Source organism: Chenopodium album, chromosome 5 (assembly GCF_948465745.1).
Source record: "Chenopodium album chromosome 5, dcCheAlbu1.1, whole genome shotgun sequence".
Classification (NCBI taxonomy): domain Eukaryota; kingdom Viridiplantae; phylum Streptophyta; class Magnoliopsida; order Caryophyllales; family Amaranthaceae; genus Chenopodium; species Chenopodium album.
The window spans coordinates 4015350-4042975 of NC_137838.1; the positions used below are offsets into that span (position 1 = coordinate 4015350).

Here is a 27626-nt window from a genome sequence, read left to right on the forward strand (position 1 = left end):
CCTTTACCAAAGATTTTTCAACATGTAAACCGATGAAAAAATTGAATCGAGCTGCAATTTACAATTTATACGAACTTTTGGGCTGCAATTTGCAAAAAAAAATTTAAATGGTTGCAATTTGCAAAATACGAACTTTAAATTGGCTGCAATTTGCAAATTTTCCAAACTTGTGACTATACATCTTTACATCATACATGGAGTACGTAATATCTGGCCAAGAATTATTATTATTTTTTTAAAAAAAAAAAAAAAAAAAAAAAACGTGACATATAATATGGATCACGGAGATTCTCATGTTTAATGCAATGCACCTATGCACGACATCAGTCTTTGATAGAATATGTAAACAATCAATTAATCACACGAATATCTGGGTATGATTTTATGTAATCCCATAAAATCCGGAAGATTATGTTATTTATGTACCTGTTATCATGTTTTAGTAGATAGTAATTGATTCATATAATTTCTGTTGATGAACTAACCTGGTAACCTTTTTTTTTTTTTTTTTTATTTTTTTTTTTTTTTTTTTGAACTCGTAGTCTTCATTTCAACTCAAGTACCCATGAACGAGTCTGACATTTTGATACTTACTCATATGCGACATTAATACTAGCTGAGTTTGGGCACGTAACAATGTACTGCTTATTTTTAATGTATTGTTAATGACGTACTGACAAATGATTATGGGATTTTCTTGCAGGCCAGGTAAGTTCTTTTAATCGTCAAAGTTTGATGCTAATCAAATTAAGTACTTCTGTCATATCTTAAGCAATCTGATGCTAATTAAATAAGTGCATAATTCACTGATCATATGTATAAAAAGATGGTAGTACTTCTGAGTTATTCTGTCAACTCTCTCAAAACCAAAGGTAATCTGTAATCATCCTCTTTTTTTTTTTTTTTTTTTTTTTTTTTTTTTTTTTTTTTTTTTTTTTTTTTGTTTTCATGATAATCTTGTGTTCTTGTTCATGCTTTGATTAAAAGATTATAGCTTTATATGTGCTGATTCTGTTTATATGTTAATGCAGAGAAAAGATTGCTGAAACATACTCAATGCAGAATCTGTGGACTGTATTTTGTGGGCAATCTGATTGCGAAAGAAACAGTTCCGAGCTTTGTAATCCTCAGTTTGAGTTAGTTACTCATCCTTCTTCATGTGTCAACCATGCTTCTCTTGTTTGTTTTAATGTACTGCTTATAGCAGTCCTCTTGTATAACTTCATTTGTAAACTTCTTTCTAAGAAACTCGAGCTACCAGCTCATAATAGGCAACAGTTCTCTGCTGTCCTGCAGATACTGTCAGCTGTTTTTAATGGCTGTCTTGGACTTGTTTATATCGGTTTTGGCATTTGGGTTTTGGAGAAAAAGTCGAAAACTGATCATTCTATTTCACCAATTCATGGGTGGATTGTATTTTTCTTTCATGGAGTTACATGGTTTTTGGTGGGACTAACAACAAGCCTCAAAGGAGACCTTTTCCCAACAGCCAGATTGCGACTCTTGTCCATTTTGGCTTTCCTCTATGTTGGGATTTTCTGTTTTCTAACTATTATTGCTGCTGCAGTAAACCATGAAATGGCAGCGAAGGGGGTGTTAGACATTATATCTTTTGTAGGAGGGTGTTTGCTCTTGTTAAGTACTTACAAGGGGTACACTCCTCCGGATGTAGAGGAGAATGACAGCAGTAAATTTGGTTTAGCTGCCCAAGTTACTCCGTTTTCCAACAGTGGGTTGTTCAGTAAAATGTCATTCTGTTGGTTGAACCCTTTGATGAAATTGGGTAGGAAGAAGATTCTCGAGGAAGATGACTTACCCAAATTACAAGACAGAGACATGGCAGGATCTTGTTACTTGCAGTTTATGGAAAAGATGAATAAACATAAGCAGGCTAAATCACCATCAGAATCCACAATGTTTTGGTCAATTGTTGCATGCTACTGGAGGGAGATGCTGATATCAGGGTTCTTCGCGCTTCTGAAGATACTTGCTATGTCAGCTGGACCTCTTTTCCTTGATTTCTTCATCCTGTTTGCTGAGGGTAAAGAAGCATTCAGACACGAAGGTTATGTATTGGCGATTTCACTCTTCCTTACTAAGATCTTGGAATCTTTGTCACAGAGGCAATGGTTCTTTCAAAGCAAATTGACCGGTCTCAAAGTGAGGTCCATGCTCACAGCAGCTATATACAGGAAGCAACTACGCTTATCAAATGTTGCTAGGAGTATGCACTCTGGTGGTAAGATAATGAATTATGTAACTATTGATGCTTATAGGATTGGAGAATTCCCTTTTTGGTTACACCAGATTTGGACAACAGGCCTCCAAATTTGCTTGGCATTAGTTATCCTGATCCATTCGGTCAAACTTGCAACCATTGCATCATTAGTAGTGATTATTTTAACCGTGATTTGCAACATTCCCCTAGCCAAATTACAGCATAAGTTTCAAAGCAAGTTGATGGTTGCTCGAGACGAGAGGCTAAAGGCTAGCTCGGAGGCTCTTGTGAACATGAAGGTGCTAAAAATGTATGCTTGGGAGAGTCACTTCAAAAACGTAGTAGAGTCATTGAGGAAAGTGGAAAATAGATATTTATCAGCAGAGTTGACACAAAAAGCATTCAATACTTTTCTATTCTGGATATCTCCTATAATGGTGTCTTCAGTTACATTTGGTGCATGTTATTTCCTCCGAATCCCTCTACATGCCAGTAATATTTTCACATTTGTCGCAACCTTGCGACTAGTGCAAGAGCCCATCAGAGTTATCCCTGATATCATAAGTGTAGTGATTAATGCAAGACTTTCGTTTACTCGAATTGTCAAGTTTTTAGCAGAGCCAGAGATTCAGAATGACAATGTCAGGAAGATTAATATGACCAGCACGAGCCATGCCATACTAATAAAGTCAGCTAATTTTTCATGGGAGATGAATTCATCTAAGATATGGACGGCTACAAGGATCCCACAAGATTGGAGGAAGAGCACCTTGGTCCCGGTTTATAAAAACAAAGGAGACGCTCAAGATTGTTCTAACTATCGAGGAATTAAGCTTATGAGCCATACTATGAAGTTGTGGGAAAGGGTGATTGAACAAAGGTTGAGGGCATGCACAAGCATTTCAGATAACCAATTTGGTTTTATGCCTGGGAGATCTACTATGGAGGCAATCCATTTGATAAGACAAATGATGGAGTTTTATAGGGTAAAGAAGAAAGATCTTCATATGGTCTTTATTGATTTAGAGAAGGCATATGACAAGGTGCCAAGAGAGATACTTTGGTGGGCAATGTTGAAGAAAGGTATCCCACGAAGGTATGTAGACCTAGTTAAGGATATGTATCGGGATGTGTCAACAAATGTGAGGACATGCGGAGGGTTGACAAAAGATTTCCCTATTACAATCGGATTGCATCAAGGGTCTGCATTAAGCCCTTTTCTTTTTGCAACGGTTCTAGATGAAGTAACTAGACCAATTCAAGATGAGGTTCCATGGTGTATGTTGTTCGCAGATGATATCGTTTTGGTGGATGAGACTAAGGATGGGGTTAATGTCAAGTTGGAGCAATGGAGGCAAAGGTTGGAATCTAGAGGGTTTAAGCTAAGTCGGAGTAAGACTGAATATTTGGTTTGTCGTTTTGGCACTCAGAGGGGGACAAGCAATGAAGTGGTGAGTTTGGATGGAAAGGATTTGACCATGAGTGAATGTTTTAAGTACCTAGGGTCGATCATCCAGAAGAATGGTGACATTGATCAAGACGTGACCCACAGGATTAAGTCAGCGTGGCTTAAATGGAGAGCGGCCACGGGAGTGTTATGCGACCGCAGCATTCCCTTAAAGTTGAAGGGAAAATTCTACAGGACTGCCATAAGACCAGTGTTGCTCTATGGTACAGAATGTTGGGCTTCTAAGAAAGAGCATATTAAAAAGATGGAGGTTACGGAAATGCGCATGTTAAGGTGGATGTGTGGAAACACTTTAAGAGATAGAATCAGAAATGAGGTTATTCGCAAGAAAGTAGGTGTGGCGGGCATTGTAGATAAATTAAGGGAAAATCGTCTGCGTTGGTTTGGACATGTAAGACGGAGACCCGAGGGTGCACCGGTGCGAAGAGTGGAAGAGTGGGACCATGGAGGGATTAAACGAGGAAGAGGGAGACCAAAGATGACTTGGTTGGAAGGAGTGAGGAAGGATATGAAGTGCATGGATTTACGTGAGGATGAAGTTTTGGATCGTAAGGGATGGAGGAGAAAGATTTATGTTGATGACTACACGGAATAATCAAATTTGGTTCATGTTAGCCGACCCCACTTTTGGGATTAAGGCTTTGATTGATTGATTGATGAATTCATCTAAGAGGACACTCAGAAACATAAATCTAGACGTCCGTTCAGGTGAAAAGGTGGCTATATGTGGAGAGGTTGGCTCCGGAAAATCAACATTGCTAGCAGCTATTCTTGGAGAAGTACCATACATAGATGGAAATGTAAGCTCCTTCAGCAACCCTTAAATCATTGCATCATTTTATATATGTAGTATAAGATTGTTTGTTTCTTTTTTTCTTCTTTCAGATCACCTTGATTTAGGCCTATTGATAGTACAGCAGGTCAGCAGGTGATTTATTGGAAAAATTTACTAAATATTTCTCCTTATACAGGTAGAAGTTTTTGGTAGGATCGCTTATGTTTCCCAGACAGCTTGGATTCAAACAGGGACAATACGCGATAATATTCTTTTTGGAACTGACATGGATGACTTCAGATACCAGATTACTCTTGGCAGGTGTTCATTGGTAAAAGACCTTGAACTTCTTCCTTATGGTGACTTGACCGAAATAGGGGAAAGAGGAATTAATCTAAGTGGGGGTCAGAAGCAACGGATTCAACTTGCTCGTGCATTGTACCAAGATGCTGACATATATCTTTTGGATGATCCATTCAGTGCTGTTGATGCACACACTGCAACTAATCTCTTCAATGTAACTTCTTGATCTTTACCTTTCAACTTTCTTCGTTTCCTTAATATATGTATTCATGTAACATCTGAACTTTTTATGCTGCGATAGGATTATATTATGGAAGCTCTTTCTGAAAAGACCGTCTTGCTTGTGACACACCAAGTTGATTTTCTTCCTGCATTTCATTGCTGTTTGGTGAGTTCTTCAGTTGTATGATGCTTGTGGAGCATTCGATCTTATGATGCATGCTTCAAGAATCCCTTACCTTAAGAGAAATTCGGTTCCTGTAATTTTAAAAAAAAAAAAAAAAAAAAAAAAAAAAAACAAAGGCTGTAACAGAAAAATACTGATGCTTTGTGAAGATTAAATGATGAAACACCTATGTCCTCGTGCCATGGCTTTGCATCCAACACTATGGACCTTCATAGTTATCTACTGTATTTGTGTATATATTTCCTATTAATAACAGGTAGTTGTACTGTTTGCAGCTGATGTCAGACGGGGAAGTTCTTCGTGCAGGCTTGTATCATGAGTTATTAGAATCAAGTCAGGAATTTATGAACCTTGTAAATGCGCACAAAGAGACTGCTGGTACTGAAACACTTGCTGAAGTCAGCTCATCTGAAAGACACAATTGTTCTGCAAAAGAGATTAAAAGACCGAACATTGAGAAGAATGAGAACCACAGTCAAGCATTAAAAGGGGGTCAGTTGATCAAGCAAGAAGAAAGAGAAGTTGGAGATACTGGTTTCAAGCCATATGCTATATACTTGAATCAGAGCAAAGGCTGGCTGTACTTTTCTATTGTTGCTCTTGCTCATCTCGCCTTTTTGACCGGCCAGATATCACAGAATGCATGGATGGCCTATGGTGTAGATAAACCACATATCAGCAAATCAAAATTGATTGTGGTTTACATCATCATTGGATTCTGCATGACACTATTTTTACTCATTAGATCAGCTGCAGTGGTTACATTAGGGATGGAATCATCAAAGTCATTATTTTCAAAGCTAACAAACTCTTTATTTCGAGCTCCAGTTTCTTTCTATGACTCTACACCTCTTGGAAGGATACTAAGTCGTGTAAGTACATATAAAGCTCTTACAAGTTACACAACAATAATCCAAATTGAACTAACATTTCACATATGCTACTTTCCCCTGTTTCTATAAACCCTGCAGATTTCATCTGATTTGTGTATCATCGATGTTGATATCCCAGTCGCCTTCCAGTTAGCTTTTGGAACTACTGCCACGGTATATGCTACTTTAGGAGTTTTAACCTTCATTACTTGGCAGGTCTTGTTTGTCACTGCACCAGTGATTTACATGGTTATACGATTACAAGTAAGATATTCCATCATAGAACTTTCCCTTCAACAAAATACATGCTGTCATTTTATAGCTTACACAAGCGTGATTGTCATACATTGATTTCTGATGAAAAGAGTTACCTAACTAGTCTCTGAAACATATTGGCAGCGTTACTACTTTGCTACTGCAAAAGAGTTGATGAGACTGAATGGTACAACCAAGTCCATGGTGGCAAACCATTTAGCTGAAACTGCAGCTGGAGTTGTGACAATTAGAGCTTTTAAGGAGGAAGACCGTTTCTTTGCTAAAAGTCTTGAGCTTATTGATATAAATGCAAGTCCGTTCTTCCACAATTTTGCAGCTAGAGAATGGCTGATTCAAAGGATTGAAACTCTCAGTGCCACTGTTCTTGCAACTGCAGCACTGTGTATGGTTTTGCTTCCTCGCGGGACTTTTAGCCCAGGTGAGATCAGATTCTGTTACAGAAACATTGATTTTTGCTTCAATTAACAAAGACAAGATGGACAAACTGACTTTATTATATACCAAAAATAATGCAGGGTTCATTGGAATGGCACTATCATATGGCCTCACATTAAATGTAGGTATGGTTATCTCAAATCAATGTCAATGCATTTTGGCTAACCATATTATTTCCGTGGAGAGGCTTAATCAATACATGGATATACAAAGTGAAGCTCCAGAAATAATAGAGGATAATCGACCTCCACAAAATTGGCCACTGGTTGGTAAAGTGGAGATATGCAATTTGCAGGTGAATCTATCTGTATCTATTTTAATTTGGCAGTTTGCAAAGATGGGGAGACACTAAAAATTTCCATGGTCAATGCAGATAAGATATAGGCCAGACACACCACTGGTTCTTCAAGGAATCAGTTGCACATTTGAAGGGGGCAATAAAATTGGTATTGTTGGTAGGACTGGCAGTGGGAAGACTACGCTAATAGGAGCATTGTTTCGCCTAGTAGAGCCAGTAGCAGGGAAGATTATAGTTGACGGTGTTGATATATGTTCAATAGGACTTCACGATCTAAGGTCACGTTTTGGGATTATCCCTCAAGATCCTACTCTCTTTAACGGCACCATACGATTTAATTTGGATCCGTTAAGTCAGCATAATGATGAAGAAATCTGGGAGGTATGGTTTCTCTTTCTGTAATACAGATTTTACATTCTACATAATGCTAGAATGCTATATCTCATGCATTGTGAAAATAAAAAATAAAAGAAAAAAAGAGCTTACTTTACTGTTTTTTGGGAAGGTGCTTGGCAAATGTCAGCTTAAACAAGCAGTGAAGGAGAAAAACCAGGGGCTTGATTCTTTAGGTAAGTCCTTCATTCTTTCAGAGCACAAATAACCAGTCTTCTACCATTTTGTTAGAGAAGACCTAGCAGAACAATAATTTCAAACCAAAATGTGATTTATCGATTTTTGCACTACATTTTTCACCTTCAGTTATAGAGGATGGGTCAAATTGGAGCATGGGACAACGACAACTGTTCTGTCTAGGGCGTGCTTTACTGAGAAAAAGCAAGGTATTAGTGCTAGATGAAGCGACTGCATCCATTGATAATGCAACTGATATGATCCTGCAGAAAACGATAAGAGCTGAGTTTTCAGATTCCACTGTGATCACTGTAGCCCACAGGATACCAACAGTTATGGACTGCACAAAGATCCTTGCCATAAGTGATGGTGAGTGTTTTGTTTATAACATTTCTTATATGTTTAAGTCAGCTCAAATTTCAACATGTAAAAGCCAAACTCAGTTCACAGCCACCTTCCTGTGTATAATTAGTTGTAGACCTTGTAGTGTTGCAGAATTCAGATAAAAGAAAGCCATACTAAAAATTAATATCAGCAGGATGAGAAAATGTTAAAAGTTACATTGTACCTCTTGCAGGAAAACTAGTGGAGTATGATGAGCCAATGAAGCTAATGAAGAACGACGACTCATTATTTGGCCAGCTCGTCAAGGAATATTGGTCTCATATTCATTCCGCTGATCAGTCACGCTGAGTAAATTGCATTTAGCATACCAAGAATGAAGAACTAAACTAGATATTGTTGCTCTTGAAAGCATGTAAATTTTCATGGATTGATCCAAAAACTATTTATTACAAGAATATTTAGCATTTTGTTGAGCACTAGTCAATATGTCCAGTCATGGGCAACAATATGATCAATGCAAGAGATATTCAGAATTTCAGACATGTACAAAGTTCTACTGGCTCCAGTGCTCCACTAGTACAAGTGTATAACCATAGAAAGCAAATTAATACCTTAATGTGGTTCGACAAACTAATGAACATGTATGCATTCGAGCATTTCTATACCATTAAATAACTCCATAACCTTGCTTACTGTCCTCCCAGTACAGCATTCTCAATATCTTCTCTACTCATAGCTGAATCTCTTCTTCATATCTTCTTCAAGATTGCCTGGTCCACTCTTAAAATATCTGCACACCAACCAGAAATAATCTAGCAGTGTAAGGTATGCAGGACATTAATTCTTGCTAATAGCATTTGACTAACCAAACATTTGACAAAACAAGGTATAATGAAACTCACCCAATCAAAATCAATCTAATGCACATATTTTTTTCCCTAACAATTCGTTTTCAAGCAAATTCAATCAGCAATCCATAACACTAACTAGTCACATTCCGAATTTAGCAACTTTTTCAGCACCAATTCACATTCACCAAAAATCAACACAATTGCAAACACAACATTGCCAATTTGCTAACATGTTAACAAAAACACAAAATAAATGCCCTTTTCACTTATACGATTATACGTTATACCCAAGAATGAAATTAGTAAAAAAAAAATTGATAAATTGCAAAAATCCAACTTTGCAACGGTAATAATGATTTGATTATATAAAAAATAAAACAACCCAGGAAGCAAAAATTAAAGAAACGCATACCTATTATAATGCTCAGTGATATCAGATTATCAGAGGACAGTTTGTATTAAATATTGCTAAGTATTATAATATGGTTACTCTATAGTAATTTTGTCATATCTACAACAACTTGGTGCTAATTAATTTAATAAGTGCATTATTCAGCATTCACCACCTAAAGCAAAAACAAAAATAATGTTGCAGTACTTCTAAGTTCTGTCATCTCTATAAAATCCAAAGCAGTACTTTTGTCATCCCTTTTTTTAGGTGAGTATTGTACAAGAGTCTTTGCAAGAGCTTTTAATTATTGTTTCTACAATGACCAATCTAGTTGACTAAATCGTAACAACAATCTTGTGTTCCTGTTTATGTGTGCTAATTCTGAGTTCTTATGTTAATGCAGAGAAAAAGGTAGCAGAATCAGAATGGAAAATCTGTGGGCTTTATTTTGTGGGCAATCTGATTGCGAAAGCAGCAGTTTGAAGACTTGTAGTCCTCAGTTTGGGTCAGTTACTCATCCTTCAACATGTGTCAACCATGCTTTAGTTGTTTGTTTCAATATATTGCTTCTAGTAGTCCTCTTGTACAGCTTCATTTGCAGATTTCTTTCCAAGAAACTCGAGCTAAATGCTCGTGGTATACGACAGTTCTGTGTCATACAGATACTGTCAGCTGTATTTAATGGATGTCTTGGACTAGTTTATATAGGCTTTGGTCTTTGGATTTTGAAGCAAAAGTTGAAAAGTGATGATCATTCTATTTCACCAATTCATGGGTGGGTTATATTTTTATTTCATGGAGTTACATGGCTGTTGGTGGGACTAATAACAAGCCTTGGAGAGTTTTTCCCAAGAGTCCAATTGCGAATCTTATCCATTTTGGCTTTCCTCTATGCTGGGATATTCTGCTTTCTAGCTCTTTTTGCTGCCTCAGTAAATCATGCAGTAGCAGTGAAGGGGGTGTTAGACATTCTATCTTTTCTTGGAGGGGGTTTGCTCTTGTTAAGTACATACAAGGAGTATACTCGAGCTCCTATGGATGGGGAGGAAATTGGGAGCTGTAAATCAGGTTTAACTGCTCAAGTTACCCCATTTTCCAAAGCTGGATTGTTCAGTAAGATGTCGTTTTGTTGGTTGAATCCTTTGATGAAATTGGGTAGGAAGAAACCTCTCAACGAAGATGACTTGCCCAAACTACGGGACATGGACATGGCAGGATCTTGTTACTTGCAGTTCATGGACCGAATGAATAAGCATAAGCAAGCTGAATCACTGTCAAACAGCTCAATGTTTTGGATCATTGTTGCATGCTACTGGAAGGAGATTCTGATATCAGGGTTCTTTGCACTTCTGAAGATACTTGCGCTGTCAGCTGGACCTCTTTTTCTCAATTCTTTCATTCATGTTGCTGAGGGAAAAGAAGCATTCAGATATGAAGGTTATGTTTTGGCTATTTCACTCTTCCTTTCAAAGATCCTGGAATCTTTGTCCCAAAGACAATGGTACTTTCGAAGCAAATTGATTGGTCTTAAAGTGAGGTCCATGCTCTTAGCAGCAATCTATAGGAAGCAGCTGCGATTATCAAATGGTGCTAGAAGGATACACTCTGGTGGTAACATAATGAATTATACAAGTGTTGATGCTTATAGGATTGGGGAATTCCCTTTTTGGTTTCATCAGATTTGGACAACAAGCCTTCAACTTTGCTTTGCATTAGCTATTCTGATCCATTCAGTCGGACTTGCAACCATTGCATCATTAGTAGTGATCGTTTTAACAGTAATATGCAATACACCCCTTGCCAAACTGCAGCATAAGCTACAAAGCAAGTTGATTGCTGCTCAAGATGAAAGGCTAAAGGCTTTCTCAGAGGCTCTTGTAAACATGAAGGTGCTAAAAATGTATGCTTGGGAGACTCACTTCAAGAATGTAGTCGAGGAATTGAGGAAAGTGGAGTATAAATGTTTATCAGCAGTGCTGTTGCAAAAAACATACAATTCTCTTCTCTTCTGGACATCTCCTACATTGGTGTCTTCTGCTACATTTGGTGCATGCTATTTCCTCCGAATTCCTCTACATGCTAGTAATATATTCACATTTATAGCAACTTTGCGTCTAGTGCAAGACCCCGTCACTATTATACCCCATGTCATAAGTGTAGTGATTCATGCAAGACTTTCATTTGCACGGATTGTGAAGTTTCTAGCTGCACCAGAGCTTCAAATTGAAAACGTCAGAAAGAGTAATATGACCAGCAGCACAAACTGTGCCATACTAATGAAGTCAGCAAAGTTTTCGTGGGAGATGAATCCGTCAAGGTCAACACTTAGAAATATAAATCTTGATATTCGCCCAGGTGAAAAGGTAGCTATATGTGGAGAAGTTGGCTCAGGAAAATCAACATTACTAGCAGCAATTCTTGGAGAAGTGCCATATATAGATGGAAATGTAAGATTATTCAATAACCCTCATAGTTAAACCTTTGCATCATTTTATTCACTAGCATTTCATCAAATCTTTAATGTCTAATTTTACTGATGTAACTCATGTAAGTAGGAGATTGATAGTAAAATTGTTTCCCAAACCGTACCTTTCCCTTGTACAGGTCGGAGTATATGGGAGAATTGCTTACGTTTCCCAGACAGCTTGGATCCAAACAGGGACAATACGTGAGAATATTATTTTCGGATCTGCCTTGGATGATCTGAGATACCAAGAAACACTCCATAAGTGTTCATTGGTGAAAGATCTTGAATTTCTTCCTCATGGAGACTTGACCGTGATAGGAGAAAGAGGAATTAATTTAAGTGGTGGGCAGAAACAACGGATCCAACTTGCTCGTGCATTGTACCAAGATGCTGATATATATCTTTTGGATGACCCATTTAGTGCTGTTGATGCACACACTGCAACTAGCCTCTTGAATGTAACCATAGACCTTAACTACTGATTTTTTTTTTTCCCTTGACAACTGAGTTAACATCTGAATAATCTTATCTTTTTACATTGTTGTAGGATTATGTTATGGAAGCTCTTTCTGGAAAGACTGTCTTGCTTGTAACACACCAAGTTGATTTTCTTCCCGCATTTCACAGTTGTTTGGTGAGTCCCTCAGTAGTGTGATGCTTAACTTGCGGAGTCTTTGCTTCAAATTTGTGCTTCAAGCCTCATTAGCCTTCAAATTTTCAAAGTTCATAATATTCCTTTAAACAAACAGGATATCATTCTTGTGTTTCAGCTGATGTCAGATGGGGAAGTTCTTCACGCAGGCCCTTATCATGAGCTATTAGCTTCAAGTCAGGAATTTTTGGACCTTGTAAACGCGCACAAAGAGACTGCAGGGACTGAAACACTAGCAGAAGTCAGCACATCTGAGAGGCACAATTGTACTGCAAAAGAGATTAATAAAGCCAATGTTGATGAGGACCAATATCAAGCATTAATTGGTGACCAACTGATTAAACAAGAAGAAAGAGAAGTTGGAGACACTGGTTTTAAATCATACATGATTTACCTGAATCAGAATAAAGGCTGCCTGTACTTTACTATTGTTGCTCTTGCACATCTCGCCTTTGTGACCGGTCAAATATTACAAAATACATGGATAGCCTCTAGTGTTGATAATCCTCACATCAGCAAATCAAAACTGATAGTGGTTTATGTCATAAGTGGATTCAGCATGACATTCTTTTTACTCATTAGATCACTAGCAGTGGTTAAATTTGGGATGGAGTCCTCAAAATCTTTATTTTCTAAGTTGCTGAACTCTCTCTTTCGCGCTCCAGTGTCATTCTACGACTCTACACCTCTCGGAAGGATACTAAGTCGAGTGAGTTATAAAGCTCTTGCAAGTTACACAGCATTAATCAAGTTGACATGACTTTAACTTCCCCTGCTTCTTTTAAAACCTGCAGATTTCATCTGATTTAAACATCGTTGATGTGGATATTCCCTTCAGCTTTCTGATGGGCTTTGGAGCTACTACCACGGCATATGCTACTTTAGGAGTAATGGCCATCATTACTTGGCAGGCTTTGTTTGTCATTGTACCAGTCATTTACATGACAATAAGATTGCAAGTAAGTATGTAAAGGATCTCCTCCCTCCTTCTTCTTCCTCGTGCAAGTGAGTTGTTAGTAGGTCAATCCGCTTTCTAATTCGTTTTTCTAAGCTAAGGCCATCAGTATCGGTAGGAAGCAAGTTAGTTGAGTAAAAAAGGTTCTATGAGTGGAGTAGTGAAGGTCGCAGGCAGCCATCTTGATAAGTTTTCTCTTAATAGAGCTTTTGTCTTTTAGACTTAGTATTACTAACCTTATGGTAGTTCCGGAAAGCAAGAATGGTTTCTAATTCAATAGGGAATCTATTTTTGATTATTAGTTTAGTTAAATAGTGAACGAATCTAAATAAAATTGAGAACTAATCCGCCTAGTCCTATCTAGAGTGTCTGCGCACCAGGCGGCTAGATAGAGCAATTGAGGAGTGGAATTCAAAGAAACTTTTAACAAAACCTTGAATTTAAAGAAACCTTCCTTATCGAAGGAGGCAGAAAGGAACGCCCTCATCCCATTTCCTACCAGAAATGGTAAGGGCGGATAGCAACATTAACCACATTAGCTACATTAAGAAGGAACGCGACCCCCCAACCCCACGGGGGAGAAGTTTACAAAAAATCTATTTAGTAGACTTCATTTCAAAAAGACAGAAGATTCAAGTCTTTTTGAAATCATCGTAAGTGACCATTGAACCATTTCGAGGCTGCCTAATAAGCAGGAACATTCACAACAACAGGTCATAGACTTATAAGTGTGAATGAATGACTCGGAATGACAAGACGGCAATGGTTGTGTAGCCGATGCTTTACCGGCCCTTTCAGAACCAACTCACGAATCAACTAAAAGCCCCTCCGAGAACCGCTACCTATTGCAAAGCGGGGGCTTTAGCTTAGGGATTGAGGTAATTCGAAGGCTACACGTGAAAGGATTCTTTAGATGTATGTTGCCCTCCTTGGACATCTGAGAAGGTATACTACCTGACGTAGCAGGACGCGAGGCAAGGCTTATCTGCTCGGGATAGACAGCTTTTTACCCTTGCGCCCTGTGAAAAGGTTGGTGCCCGGAAAAAGACAAGCGTGTAAACGCGTTGATCCGGGGGTATAAAAGGTCCAACTCGCTGTAACCAGAGGAATTTAAAAATTCGCTCTCGGTTACCGGACTGAAGCCGTAAAACCTAGCTCAAAACACCAAAGCCCCAAAAGGGCCCACATATTATCTTCCTGATCTTGATAACCTCCAAAATTGGTAAACTGCATGTAAAATGTTAAGATGTCATTTATTTGTGAAGCATAGTGTTTTCTGAAACTATAAACTTGTTGCTAGGCATAACACCTAATTAGCCTATAAACATATCAACAGCGTTACTACTTGGCAACAGCAAAAGAGTTGATGAGACTCCATGGTACAACCAAGTCTACGGTTGCAAACCATTTGACTGAGTCATTAGCCGGAGCTATGACAATAAGAGCTTTTCAAGAGGAAGACTGTTTTTTCGCAAAGAATCTCAACATTATTGACACAAATGCAAGCCCATTCTTCCACAGTTTTGCAGCCAACGAATGGCTGATACAGAGGATTGAGGCACTCACTGCCACTGTTCTTGCAGTAGCTGCATTATGTATGGTTTCGCTTCCTCCAGGAACATTTAGCTCAGGTGAGATAGTTCTCTCTTTTGCTCTTTGTTGTGAGGTTTTTGTGGTTAACAGATGTTATATGAGATGAGTAAAATTAAATTGCCTAGGAGCATTTCTGCAAGGTAATGCTAAGAAAACCAAAAATGCAGGGTTCATCGGAATGGCACTGTCGTATGGTCTTACATTAAACATGAGTATGGTTTTCTTAACTGAGAAACAATGTATATTATCCAACGATATAATTTCCGTGGAGAGGCTTGATCAATACATGGATATACCAAGTGAGGCTCCAGAAGTCATCAAAGATAGCCGCCCTCCACAAAACTGGCCATTGGTTGGCAAAGTGGAGATATGCAATCTGCAGGTGAATATCTTTGTATCTAGAGTTAAATTTTGATGATTCTAGAAAGAGGGCAACGTACTAAAAATTTTCATGTTCAATCAGTTAAGATATAGACCAGATACTCCACTGGTTCTTAAAGGAATCAGTTGTACATTTGAAGGGGGCAACAAAATTGGCATTGTTGGTAGGACAGGCAGTGGAAAGACTACCCTAATAGGGGCATTGTTTCGCCTAGTGGAACCATCAGAAGGGAAGATTATAGTTGATGGTGTTGATATATGTTCAATAGGACTTCACGATTTAAGGTCACGTTTCGGGATTATCCCTCAAAACCCTACTCTCTTTAATGGCTCTGTACGATTTAATTTGGATCCGTTAAGTCAGCATGATGATGAAGTCATCTGGGAGGTATATTTTCTCTTTCTGTAATGAAGATTCTACTGTATATTATACCTAATGAGATACTGCTATAGATTTTTCAAGTGATGCAAAAAATCTGAAAAATCTGACTTTGTGTTCTTGAGAAGGTGCTTGGCAAATGTCAACTTTTAGAAGCAGTCAAAGAGAAAAACCAGGGACTAGATTCTTTAGGTAATTCTTTGTTCTTTCAGAGCAAAAAAAAAAAAAAAAAAAAAAAAGAAAAAGAAAAAAAAGTCTTTGACCATTTTGTTATTGCAGACCTTGCAGATCAGTTCATAATTCACATCAATATGCATTTTTATCAATTTTTGCACTAAACATTTTTCACTATTAGTTATGGAGGATGGGTCAAATTGGAGCATGGGACAACGACAACTGTTCTGTCTAGGTCGTGCTTTGCTGAGAAAAAGCAGGGTATTTGTGCTTGATGAAGCGACTGCATCCATTGATAACGCAACTGACATGATCCTGCAGAAAACTATAAGAGCAGAATTTTCGGATTCCACTGTGATTACCGTAGCCCACAGGATACCAACAGTGATGGACTGCACAAAGGTCCTTGCCATAAGTGATGGTAAGTGTTTGGTTTTTAACATTACTAATATGTTTAGATTAGCTCAAACACTTATTATTCAGATATGCAGCAGAGAGCAAAATTCAGGAAAAATAAAAATAAAAAAACTGTAACTTTAAGATAAAAACAGCAGATGAGATCAATGCTAAAAGTTACACTGAACATCCTGCAGGAAACTTGGTGGAGTATGATGAGCCAATGAAGCTAATGAAGAACGAAAGCTCATTATTTGGCCAACTTGTCAAGGAATATTGGTCTCATATCCATTCTGCTGATCAATCCTACTGAACATAAGGCATTTAGCACACCAATCATCAATAAATAAAGAAAACAAAAGCCTGAGATTCTTCCAAAGTATTTGAGCTGAATGTAGAAGTAAACTACATATTGTAAGTTCTTGAAAGCATGCAAACATTCATGCATTGATTGAAGAACTATTTTTGACATGTATTGATAGGATTTCTAGTGCTTTTTTTTAGGATAGTCAATATGCCAAGTTGTGGGCAACAATAAATCAATGCAAGAAATATTTCAGACATGTACAAGTGTATGACCATATAACGCAATTTTTATAACGAAAATATTGTTCCACGACCTAATGAACGCGTATGCATTTCAGAATTTCTATACCAATAAATAACCCATATCTTGCTTATGGTCCTCCAAGTACAGCATTCTCAATATCCTCTCTGCTGAGAGCATAGCTGAATCTCCTCTCCATATCTTTTTCTAGATTGCCTGATCCACTCTTCATATATCTGCATACCAAATGCAACTACTAGGTCAAAAAATCATACAGTAAGATTATAACAATCACAAGCTCAATTTACAAGAAGTAATTATGTCTAGCTTAAGGATCTAAAGATTGATTAAGCATGCCATGAGAAGGTGGGCAAAGATATTGAGATGACACGAAAAGGGAAGCAACAAATCAGCAAATTGAAGGTGCAATGAAATGGCTGAAGATCAAAGGAAAAAGAAGAAATGATCATTGTAAACAGAAGTAATTAAAGATAAGTACAGTATTTTGAGAGGTTTGTTTTCTCCCAAAGTACATAAGTAAACTAAACTAAACTCCATAACTTTATATCTCCTTTCTTTGGTCTTCAAGCTAATCCTACAAAATTAAGAATGCAACTTATGCAAGCCCTAAAGAACCTCTCCCCATTAGATCAGTTCATTGCAGAAGACTCTCCTCCAAAAATCACTTTACCTAACTGCAATATTTTGCCCTCGATTCCTTAATGCCACGATTATATCCTTAGCTATTCAAATTGGCGGAATCCATGGTAGAAATTAAGGGTCACAGCTTCACAGGTCAATGAAACTCAAAAGAACATTTTGCTGGTATATACTGATATTACGCGAAATGATGGCTTCTACACAGTTACACGATCACAGACGACACATTCTAAGTAACACCACACGTCCACACCACAACTTATAAGCCTGAATGCAGAACACCACACTTCTTACCCCAAAAAACAAATCCAACAAACCTATCCCCTAATTCACCACGGAAATCCCATAATCAAATAGTCCAAAGCTAACAAATCAGCCCCAATTCTTCCAAAACTCCTGTTGGTCTGGTTAACTGGTTTAATTATCAACCAAAAATTAATCTGACATACAATTTGGCAGTGTCCAATCCAACCACAAATAAGTTACGAAGTATATAGCAACTCATCCAATTTGCAATCTACAAAAATATTTAGTAGTACAGCACATACTTTATTTTTTACTCGTACCATTTTATTGTTGAAAAGTTTCAATAAGCAATCCTTAAATCACATTCCAAATTTAGCAACTTTTTTTAGCACAACTATTTCACCCAAATTCACCAAAATCATCGTAATTGCAATTGCAAACACAAATTTCCCTATTTATTTTCACAGATTAACAAAACCCATAAATTAAAAAAACAAGAAATTGCAAAAACCCAATTTAACAACAATAATAATGATAAAGAGAAAATTAAAGAATCCAAACCTAATATAAAGGTCAGTGATATCAAGGGAAAGTTGGGCACGCCATTCAGAATTATCAATAAACCAAACAGCCCTATCTTCATCACTTTGATAAAAACCTAAACTTTTAAGCCAAGCTTCAATGCAGGGCAAACTATGAGCATATAAAGGTTTCTTTTTGTCAGGTAATCTGGAAAGCCATTCATCTTCTGATTTTGTTGTAGCAACTTCTGCTTCTGCTTCTGAATCTGATGAAGCTTTTGGTACAAAATTAGGAGAATTTCTTGAGGAAAAAAGGTGGGAAATTGATGGGGTTTTGGGGAATTTTAAAGGGTATTTGAAGATTTGATTGGAAAATAATGAAGAAATGGAGGAGGAAGAAGAAGAAAAGGATAAAGTGGGTCTGGTTTTGGTGGGAAGAGTGAGACGAGTGTTTGGGAGAGATGAAATGGATAACATTTTTTCTTTCACTTAGTGTTTGTTCATTGATGATTATTTTTGGTTTGATTGATCCAATTTTTGGAACTTTTTCTGATGAGTGTGTGTATGAGCCGGGCTAGATTTTTGGGTTGAACTTGGTTTACATAATTTTTAGTTATACCCCATGTAGCCCAATGAGAAAGGGCACTAAGGGAGTGACAAAAGGATTTCCTTGTGTCGATATTGGACATATCAAATTAAGGTTTGTTCTGATTTATTGAATTGATCTAAACTAAATTAAACTAAACTGATTGAAGTTGAACTGAATTGTCTATGAGTGAAGAAAATTAGGAACTGAACTATAGTTAAGCTAAAGAGAACAAGTCCTAAGTAGGACAATCAAATTGTACTTTTGTTCGAATTTTCTCACTTGTCAATCCGACTCGTATTGAGGACTAGATATTTCGAAAATAAAGCAAGGTGGAAGATAAGAGTGAGGAAAACTTCAATCTTTAAAGTATCTTTACAATGAATAAACCTCTATGGTTTACCAATTTTTTAATGGCGGAATGTACAATACATTTTCAACACTATGTTAAATAAATCATTTCACCTATTGTCACTCTCATTTTGTTTCACACGACAAAAAATTGTTCCCTTTTAGGACACCTTATTTTCACTTATTCCTGAAAAAATAAGTTTAAAGAATATAAGTTTGGGAAAATAAATTTATAGACAGATTATCTAGGATCAAATTATAAAAAATACGAAGTAAATTTTATAATAAGTTCATATAAGTTAATAATTGAGTTTATAAAGCACACCATAATTGACTAATTTTCCAAATCACAAATCAAAATTAATAACCATTACTTTCTTTGATTCAACATTTCTGTCTAATTGTATATACTTCGTGATTTGTAATCAGGAAAAAAAAATGTCCTGCACATATTTCTTTTGAATTACTCCTTCTGTTTTTTATTTGCACCAATTTGACTGATACATTTGTCGAGATGAAACTTTGACCATTAATATCTTTCATTGTTTACTAGTAAAAAATTGTAAAAAAATTACATTATGAAACTAGATTAATTTATGACTAATCTAATGATATATTATATAATACCATTTATTTATTTTATAGAGGTGAAAAAATTAATTCAACCACGGTATGTAAATAGTGCAAAAATCAAAGTAATGCACTTAAAAAAAACAGGAGTACTTAAATAAAATAAAGATAAAATTTTAAGAAACCGCACAACTAAGTAACTAACATATTATAAACACCAATTTTTACGTATTACTTCCTATGCTTCTTTATAGTTGCAACACTTTGTCTCTTTTCACGCTTGTCATGTATGATTTCAATTGTTAATATTTTTAAATACCAATTTGTAAAAATTATAAATATTTGATGTTAAAATAGTATAAATTGAGATGAATATTATATAACAGGATCCCACGTGACTATATTTTTGCATAACTATAAATTATCAAAGCTAGTCAAAAAGGAATACAAGAATAGTGTAAAAGTCAAACTTTTGCAACTATATAAAAAAAACGGAGGAAGGTCCTGTTCTAATCAGATTATTTTCAGTTCAGCTCCTAATTTCATTCTCTCCTAAAATATTCATAGTATTCATTTTAGCTCAGTTTAGCTCTAATAAGTTCAGTTCAGCTCTAATAAGTTCAGTTTAGTCAATGAGAACAAGCACGAAGTATATAAGTAATCCAACATTCCAACTTATTGGCTGAAATGACAAATTTGCCCCTTTTTCGATCTTTAACAATTAACATGTTTCTCAAGTTGAGCGAAACATAATTTTCTCCATAATTTGCATTTTCAGACTCTGGTGTGCAGCCACAGTTCGCTTCTCAATTTCGGATTTCGTGCATTCCATCCAGGTAACTTTCTTTCACTTAATTTCTTCTATTTCGATCCATTAATTCTTGATAATGGCGAATTATCAAAACACTATTATACGATTTATACCAAACCATTCTACTTTTTCAATCTTTTAAAGTCTAATTCTTCATGAATTCAATCATAATTTCTAAAATTGGCTTCAAAATTAATTATACACATTTGTAATCAATTTTACATTTATCAATTTTGAAACAATTCAACCTAATTGATGTATTTTTAGCTGAATACTATAGCTTCTGTGAATATTGTTGCATTATTAACCTGATAATATTCAATTACTTGCTTATAATGTCCTGTTATACTCTGAAAGAAAGAATTACATAGTTTTTTCACCTTCAATGCCTTTAGTTTTGAGGCGATTGTCGATTACATTTGGAATGAGACCGGTATTCCTTAACTAGTTGCCCGAATAGCGAACCTTCCTTGTTCATTAGATTCAGTGGTTCATCATACTCTACCAAATTTCCTGCAGAAGTATCACATTACAGTACATCAGAATTTAGCGTGTTTTATAGTATTTAGGCCTCTGATGTTAATCTAGAAGAACATCATTTAGCGTTATACAGGATTGTAAACGCGAAAGAATACTAACCATCACTTATAGCAAGGACCTTTGTGCAGTCCATCACAGTTGGTATCCTGTGGGCTACTGTGATCATAGTGCAGTCTGTCAGTTCTCTTCGTATTGTTTTCTGCATAATCATGTCGGTTGCATTGTCTATTGATGCAGTTGCTTCATCGAATACCAATACCTTGCTTCTTCTTAGTAAAGCACGGCCTAGACAAAATAGTTGTCGCTGTCCCATGCTCCAGTTTGATCCATCCTCTAGAACTGATAGGAAATTTTAGTGAATATTATGGTTTAAAGATATTAATTGGCTGAAATGTGGTTTTGAAATAAGTGTTACCTGAGGAATCTAGGCCATGCTCTTTATCTAGGACATCTTCTTTTAGTTTGACATTTTTCAAGCACCTTCATATGAATACAAAAAAGAAGGTGCAGTTGTCATGGGTTGAATGAAATGTTCGGAGATGTATCTATTGAAGAAAGAGAGACTTTACCTGCCAGATTTCTTCATCATTGCTTTGGCACAATGGATCTATATTGAATCTTACAGTGCCATTAAAGAGAGTAGGCTCTTGGGGAATAATCCCAAAACATGAACGTAGATCATGAAGTCCTATTGAACCTATGTCAATTCCATCAACTATTATCTTCCCTTCAACTGGCTCCATCAAGCGAAACAAAGCCCCTATTAGAGTACTCTTCCCGCTTCCAGTCCTACCAACAATACCAATTTTGTCTCCCCCTTCAAACGTACAACTGGTTCCTTTAAGAACCAGGGGTGTATCTGGTCTATATCTTATCTGTTTAAGAAATGAGAATTCTTTACGCCTTGCTTTTATAGAATTTATTAAATGTGATTCTAAATGTAAAAAAGTTCACCTGCAGATTGTATATCTCCACTTTACCAACTGATGGCCAATTTTGTGGAGGGCGGTTATCTTTGATTATTTCGGGAGGCTCACTAGGTATGTCCATGTACTGATTTATCCTCTCCACAGAAATAATATAGTTGGCTAATGTGCATTGATTTTGAATTGAGTTTACCATGCTTATGTTTAGTGCTAGACCATATGTTAAAGCCATTCCAATGAAGCCTGCATGATTAGTTGTATTAGAGTTTCTTTATTCATTTATCTTTGTTGATTTGTGCACAACTCCATGCTCTTTGAATAAGTGGAAGATTTGCAGCAATTGAAATTTCACAAGAGAGATAGGGAGGTATAATTACTCACCTGAGCTAAAAGTCCCGGTAGCAAGCAAAACCATGCACAGTGCTGCTGCTGCAAGTACAATGGCACTGAGGATCTCAATCCTTTGAATTAGCCATTCATTAGCTGCAAAATTGTGAAACAATGGACTTGCATTTGCATCAATAAGATCCAGAGTCTTAGCAAAAAAGCGATCTTCCTCCTGAAATGCTCTTATAGTCATTCCCCCAGCTACAGATTCAGCCAAATGGTTTGCAACCATAGACTTGGTTGTACCATTGAGTCTCATCAACTCTTTTGCTGTTGCATAGTAATACCTCTGCAAATTTAAGAATTTTTTTTTTTTTTTTTTTTTTTTTTTTTTTTTTTTTTTTTTTTTTTGACACAAAATTTAAGAGTTATTATGACTCTTTCTCTTCACTCAATCACAATATGTATTATGATTTAGAGTTCATTCTGTAGCAGGTGAATAAAGTTGTCCTCTACACCTTGAATATAGTAGAGAAATTTCTGTAACTACGGTTTCCCCTAAAAACATAGTTCTGCCCCAAATTGCCAAATAAGGAAGTTTAGGCTCCAAAACTGTGTCACAAAACTCACAATTAAGTTGTCCTATTTAATTTTTTTGGTGACAAAGAGTTGTGGGGAGAGTAGAATTGGGAGAGGGTTATTTAAAAGATTACCTGCAATCGAATTGCCATGTATATTACTGGTATGGAGATTAAGAAGACTTGCCAAGTAACTATGGTCAAAACTACTAAATTAGTGTATGCAACTGCAGTAGCTCCAAAGGTTGTCATGAAGATGAAGGGGATATCAAGGTCTACAATGCTCAAATCAGAAGAGATCTGCATAGTAAAAGAAATGCAGGTAAATTACTGTAACAATTTTAGTGTGGATCACTGTTGGGAAGCTTATGATAACTTTAGTCTTACCCGACTTAGTATCCTTCCAAGAGGTGTAGAGTCATAGAATGACATTGGAGCGCGAAAGAGAGAGTTTAGTAACTGTGAAAATAAAGATTTTGATGTTTCCATCCCTAATGTAACTGCTGCAAGAGATCTAAAAAGTATGCAGAATGTTGAGCAGAGTCCAATTATGAGGTAAACCACAATCAATGTTGGTTTTCTGACATGAGGATTATCGATGCCATAGGCCATCCAAGTGTTCTGTAATATCTGGCTGATCAGAAAGGCAAGATTAGCAAGAGCAAGAATTGAAAAATATAAATAGCCTTTATTCTGATTCAGGTATATTAAGTATGGCTTAGAACCAGTGTCTCCAACATCTCTTTCTTCTTTTTTTATCAACTGATTCCTTTTCAGTGGTTGATATTGTTTCTCAATATCCATTGATGTCATAACCTCTTTTGCTGGATAGTTATGCCTTCCATCTCCGGCCAGTGTTTTAGTACCAGCAGTTTCTTTGTGTGCTGTTACAAGGCCCAAAAATTCTTCACTTGAAGCTAATAATTCATCGTAGGTGCCTGCTTGAAGGATTTCCCCATCTGACATTAGCTGCAAATAAGAACATTTTGATGATTACTGATGCTGGGGCTCAGATAAAAAGAGAAAAAAATTGTAGAAAAGCATAGTTTTAGTGGGGGCAGAAAATACCTAAGTTTACTGAACCCTTTTGCATACATTTTAAGAACACTTACCAAACAACAATGAAATGCAGGAAGAAAATCAACTTGGTGTGTCACAAGCAGGACAGTCTTTTCAGAAAGAGCTTCCATAACATAATCCTGTCACAATGTGTGTAAATAGTCATTTATTACTTTAGGTAAAATATTAAGGAAATGAAGAATTTTATGGTGAAGCTGCAAGAGTTACATTGAAGAGGCTTGCTGCTGTGTGTGCATCAACAGCACTGAATGGATCATCCAAAAGATAAATGTCAGCATCTAGGTATAATGCACGAGCAAGTTGAATTCGTTGCTTCTGCCCACCACTTAGATTAACTCCTCTTTCTCCTATTTCAGTATTGTCAGCATAAGGAAGAAGTTCAAGGTCCTTTACCAGTGAACATCTCTGGAGAGTTTCTTGGTATCTAGAATCATCCATGGCAGAGCCAAAAAGTATATTCTCACGTATTGTCCCTGTCTGGATCCAAGCTGTTTGGGAAACATAAGCAATCTTCCCATAGACTACCACCTGTAAGAGAAAACATGTTGAAGAACAAGGCAATATATCCAATAAAAATCTCTATAAATTTGTTGTTATTTACGGAGTTAGCTATGTGACTGTGCTATCAAGAAGGTTCATGCAGTCATGAGAGTTAAGCTTACAGTTCCATCTGCATGTGGTAATTCTCCCAGAATTGCTGTTAGTAATGTTGATTTTCCTGAGCCAACTTCCCCACATATAGCGACCTTCTCACCTGGATGCACATCCAGATTTATGTTTCTTAGTGTCGGCTTTGATGAACTTATTTCCCATGAAAGATTTGCTGACTTCATCTGAATGACATGGCTTGTGCTGTTCATTTTTCTCTCCTCCCTGATATTTTCAATTTGAAGCTCTGGAGCTGCAAGAAATTTCACAATTCGTGCAAAGGCAACTCTTGCCTGAATAACTACACCAATGACATCGGGGATAGTTTTGATGGGCTCTTGTCCCAGCCGCAAAGTGGCAAGAAAGGTGAAAACATTTCTGGCATGTAGAGGAACTTTGAGGATATAACATGCCCCAAATGTAGCAGCAGAGATCAATACAGGAGATGACCAGTAGAAAAATAAACTGTATCCTTTTTGTAACTGCACCGCTGATAATCGTTTACATTCCACTTTCCTCAATGCTTCGACTACATTCTTGAAATGCGTCTCCCAGGCATATAACTTTAGCACCTTCATGTTCACAAGCGCCTCAGAGCAAGCCTTCAGCCTTTCATCTTGAGAAACCATCAACTTGCTTTGAAACTTATGTTGTAATTTGCCAATAGGAGTGTTACAAAGCACGGTTAATATAATCACTACTAAAGATCCAACGGTTGCAAGTCCAATTGAATGGATCATAATAAGTAATGCAAAGCAAAGTTGGAGGCCTGTTGTCCAAGTACGATGAAACCAATATGGAAATTCCCCGATTCTATAAGCATCAACGGATACATAATTCATTATCTCGCCAACAGAGTGCATCCCCCTGGCAACATTAGATAATCTTAGTTGCTTCCTGTAAATTGCTGCAGTGAGCATGGACCTCACTTTGAGACCAATCAATTTGCTTCGGAAATACCATTGCCTTTGTGACAAAGATTCTAAAATCTTTGAAAGGAATAGTAAGATGGCCAAAAGATAACCTTCATACTTGAAAGCCTCTTTACCCTCAGCTACCTTAATGAAGGAGTTCAGCAAAAGAGGTCCAGCTGACAGTGCGACTATTTTAAAAAATGCAAAGAACCCTGACATCAGAATCTCCCTCCAGTGACATGCAACAATACTCCACAAGATTGTGGATTCTGATGGCAACTCATTTTCTTGTTTCCGTTTACTCACTTGATCCAGAAACTGCAGGTAACAGGATCCTGCTCTGTCTATATCTCGAAGTTTTGGTACATCATCTTCCTGAAGTGTCTTTTCCTTACCCAATTTCAACAAAGGTTTCAACCAACAAAATGACATCACACTGAGCAACCCAGCTGTGGAAAATGGGGTGATTTGGGAAACTAAATCAGTTTCTCTAAGACCTTTTTCCTCAACATTCAAAGGTATGTAAAGGGTATTATTTCCATCACTAGCCATCCCTTCATTTTTGTATCTTCTGTAAGTACATAACAAGAGCAAACCTGCTCCTAGGAAAGACAGAATATCTAAGCCAGCCTTAACTGTAATTCTTTCATGGTTCATTATGGTGAAGTAAAGAACCAGACAGCAGTAAATCCCAGCATACACGAAAACCAGAATGGACAAGATTTGCAATGGGGCTTTTGGGGAAGACCCTCCTCCTATAAGTTTCGTTGTTAGTCCCATGACCAACCACGTAACTCCATGAAAGAAATATATAACCCACCAATGAATTGGTGAAATAGAATGATCACTTCTTAACTTTTCCTTCAAAATCCGAATACCTAAGCCTATGTAAACAAGTCCCAAAGATGCATTAAAAACAGCTGATAACATGTGTAGGGTTGAAAACTGTCTATGATTAGCTCGTATCTCGATTTTCTTGGAAGAATTTTGGTAAATGAAGCTTAATAAGAGGATTGTCAGAAGCAGTAGATTGAAGCAAACAATGGAAGCATGGTTGCCACAGGCAGAAGGATGGATAATAAACATAAACTGAGGACTGCAAGGCTCAGAACTGTTTACTGCACAATCAGTTTGCCCACAAAATAAAGCCCACAAATCCTCCATCTTTATATTACCCATAAAAGTCTCTAATATCAATCACCAAGGCAACCAATGCATCGAACTTTACCAGTAGCTCATGCAACTCTGGTGATTATCGATATTTGATCTGAAAAAAACTAAAGCATGGTACAATTAGACAATAAAGATGACAGAAGTTCTCTCACCTCAAATTTTTGGGGTTGGCTGATGCAGGACACTCATTTATCAAGAGCTTACCTGAATGAAAAAACATATTGTAATAACTCGTTCCAAACTTTCTGCACATACAGCAGCTGCAGGAGGTAGCTGCTTGAGGTTGGATACTGTCAAATAAAACTATTAAGAAGTTATAACACATCAGAAAGAAAATACAGAAATTAACCAGAATGAACTAATCTAGACAGTAGATGAGTGCTTGGGGTAGTGAACTAAGCAGGATATCCAACTGTGGTTATGAACTGTGATTAGACTCTGGTATATCTGTGATGAATAGTCCAATAGTCCATTTTTTCTTTTAATATTCTGTGTTATACACTTATACTGTCATGTTGGGATTAAGGCGTTGTCATTGTTGTTGGAAATAGTATATTAGTATATTACTAATACGGTATTGGTTTGCACAGATGGGTTGTAGAATTTTCTAATTTTCTTCTTAGCTTCTAGCAATGATACGATAAAGATATAATCTGTAGCTTTTCTTGTAATTCTTGATTAAGAGCTATATCTTCTTTGTACCATACCCTTGCAATTCGAATATGTGACTATTAACTTTAATTCATATTAGGCTAGTTTTGGGTGGAAATATAGCTTTACTAAGAATCTTGTGCGCGATGCATTATAAAAGCATATGTGAATAAACAAATTATTTCATAACTTTTTCTGGGTGAATGAGGGAATACTACCTTTGGCTTTCTGAATTTTTAATGATTTTTTTTTTTTTGGCCTTTTTGTGTTTTGAATGAACAAGTTTCAGTGC

At 36.8% G+C, this 27626-nt stretch overlaps 3 protein-coding genes, 1 long non-coding RNA gene and 1 pseudogene across 6 annotated transcripts; 3 read left to right on the plus strand and 2 right to left on the minus strand.

Moving 5' to 3' along the window:
* The first annotated feature begins 950 nt into the window (after positions 1 to 950).
* Positions 951 to 8428, plus strand: LOC145630111 (ABC transporter C family member 10-like). Its single transcript, XM_081682351.1, has 12 exons — positions 951 to 2952; positions 4358 to 4486; positions 4658 to 4978; positions 5066 to 5152; positions 5446 to 6042; positions 6142 to 6306; positions 6442 to 6736; positions 6834 to 7048; positions 7127 to 7432; positions 7557 to 7620; positions 7751 to 7990; positions 8199 to 8428. Exons 1-12 carry the CDS (start codon positions 1057 to 1059, stop codon positions 8312 to 8314), a joined length of 4431 nt encoding a protein of 1476 aa, XP_081538477.1. The 5' UTR covers positions 951 to 1056; the 3' UTR covers positions 8315 to 8428.
* Positions 8429 to 9630: 1202 nt separating this feature from the next.
* On the plus strand, positions 9631 to 16518 carry LOC145631577 (ABC transporter C family member 10-like). Its single transcript, XM_081683688.1, has 11 exons — positions 9631 to 11655; positions 11813 to 12133; positions 12223 to 12309; positions 12446 to 13036; positions 13122 to 13286; positions 14619 to 14913; positions 15043 to 15257; positions 15339 to 15644; positions 15764 to 15827; positions 15991 to 16230; positions 16403 to 16518. The coding sequence occupies exons 1-11, from the start codon at positions 9634 to 9636 to the stop codon at positions 16516 to 16518; spliced, it is 4422 nt and encodes a 1473-aa protein (XP_081539814.1). The 5' UTR covers positions 9631 to 9633.
* Positions 16519 to 16552: 34 nt separating this feature from the next.
* On the minus strand, positions 16553 to 18743 carry LOC145631578 (uncharacterized). Its single transcript, XM_081683689.1, has 2 exons — positions 18220 to 18743; positions 16553 to 16988 (listed from the first exon to the last, which is right to left on the minus strand). Exons 1-2 carry the CDS (start codon positions 18654 to 18656, stop codon positions 16883 to 16885), a joined length of 543 nt encoding a protein of 180 aa, XP_081539815.1. The 5' UTR covers positions 18657 to 18743; the 3' UTR covers positions 16553 to 16882.
* Positions 18744 to 20401: 1658 nt separating this feature from the next.
* On the plus strand, positions 20402 to 22483 carry LOC145631580 (uncharacterized). Of its 2 annotated transcripts, none has more exons than XR_014112402.1 (3): positions 20402 to 20522; positions 21998 to 22077; positions 22287 to 22483. It is a non-coding gene; the product is annotated as an uncharacterized LOC145631580 (long non-coding RNA). The 2 variants fall into 2 exon arrangements; XR_014112403.1 differs by having other exon boundaries at positions 22301 to 22483.
* LOC145631579 (ABC transporter C family member 10-like) lies at positions 20789 to 26760 on the minus strand (annotated as a pseudogene). The gene is made up of 11 exons (XR_014112401.1): positions 24611 to 26760; positions 24156 to 24476; positions 23981 to 24067; positions 23256 to 23837; positions 23004 to 23168; positions 22345 to 22639; positions 21992 to 22206; positions 21607 to 21912; positions 21453 to 21517; positions 21137 to 21376; positions 20789 to 21010 (listed from the first exon to the last, which is right to left on the minus strand). The product of XR_014112401.1 is annotated as an ABC transporter C family member 10-like (transcript).
* Between the last annotated feature and the right edge of the window lie 866 nt (positions 26761 to 27626).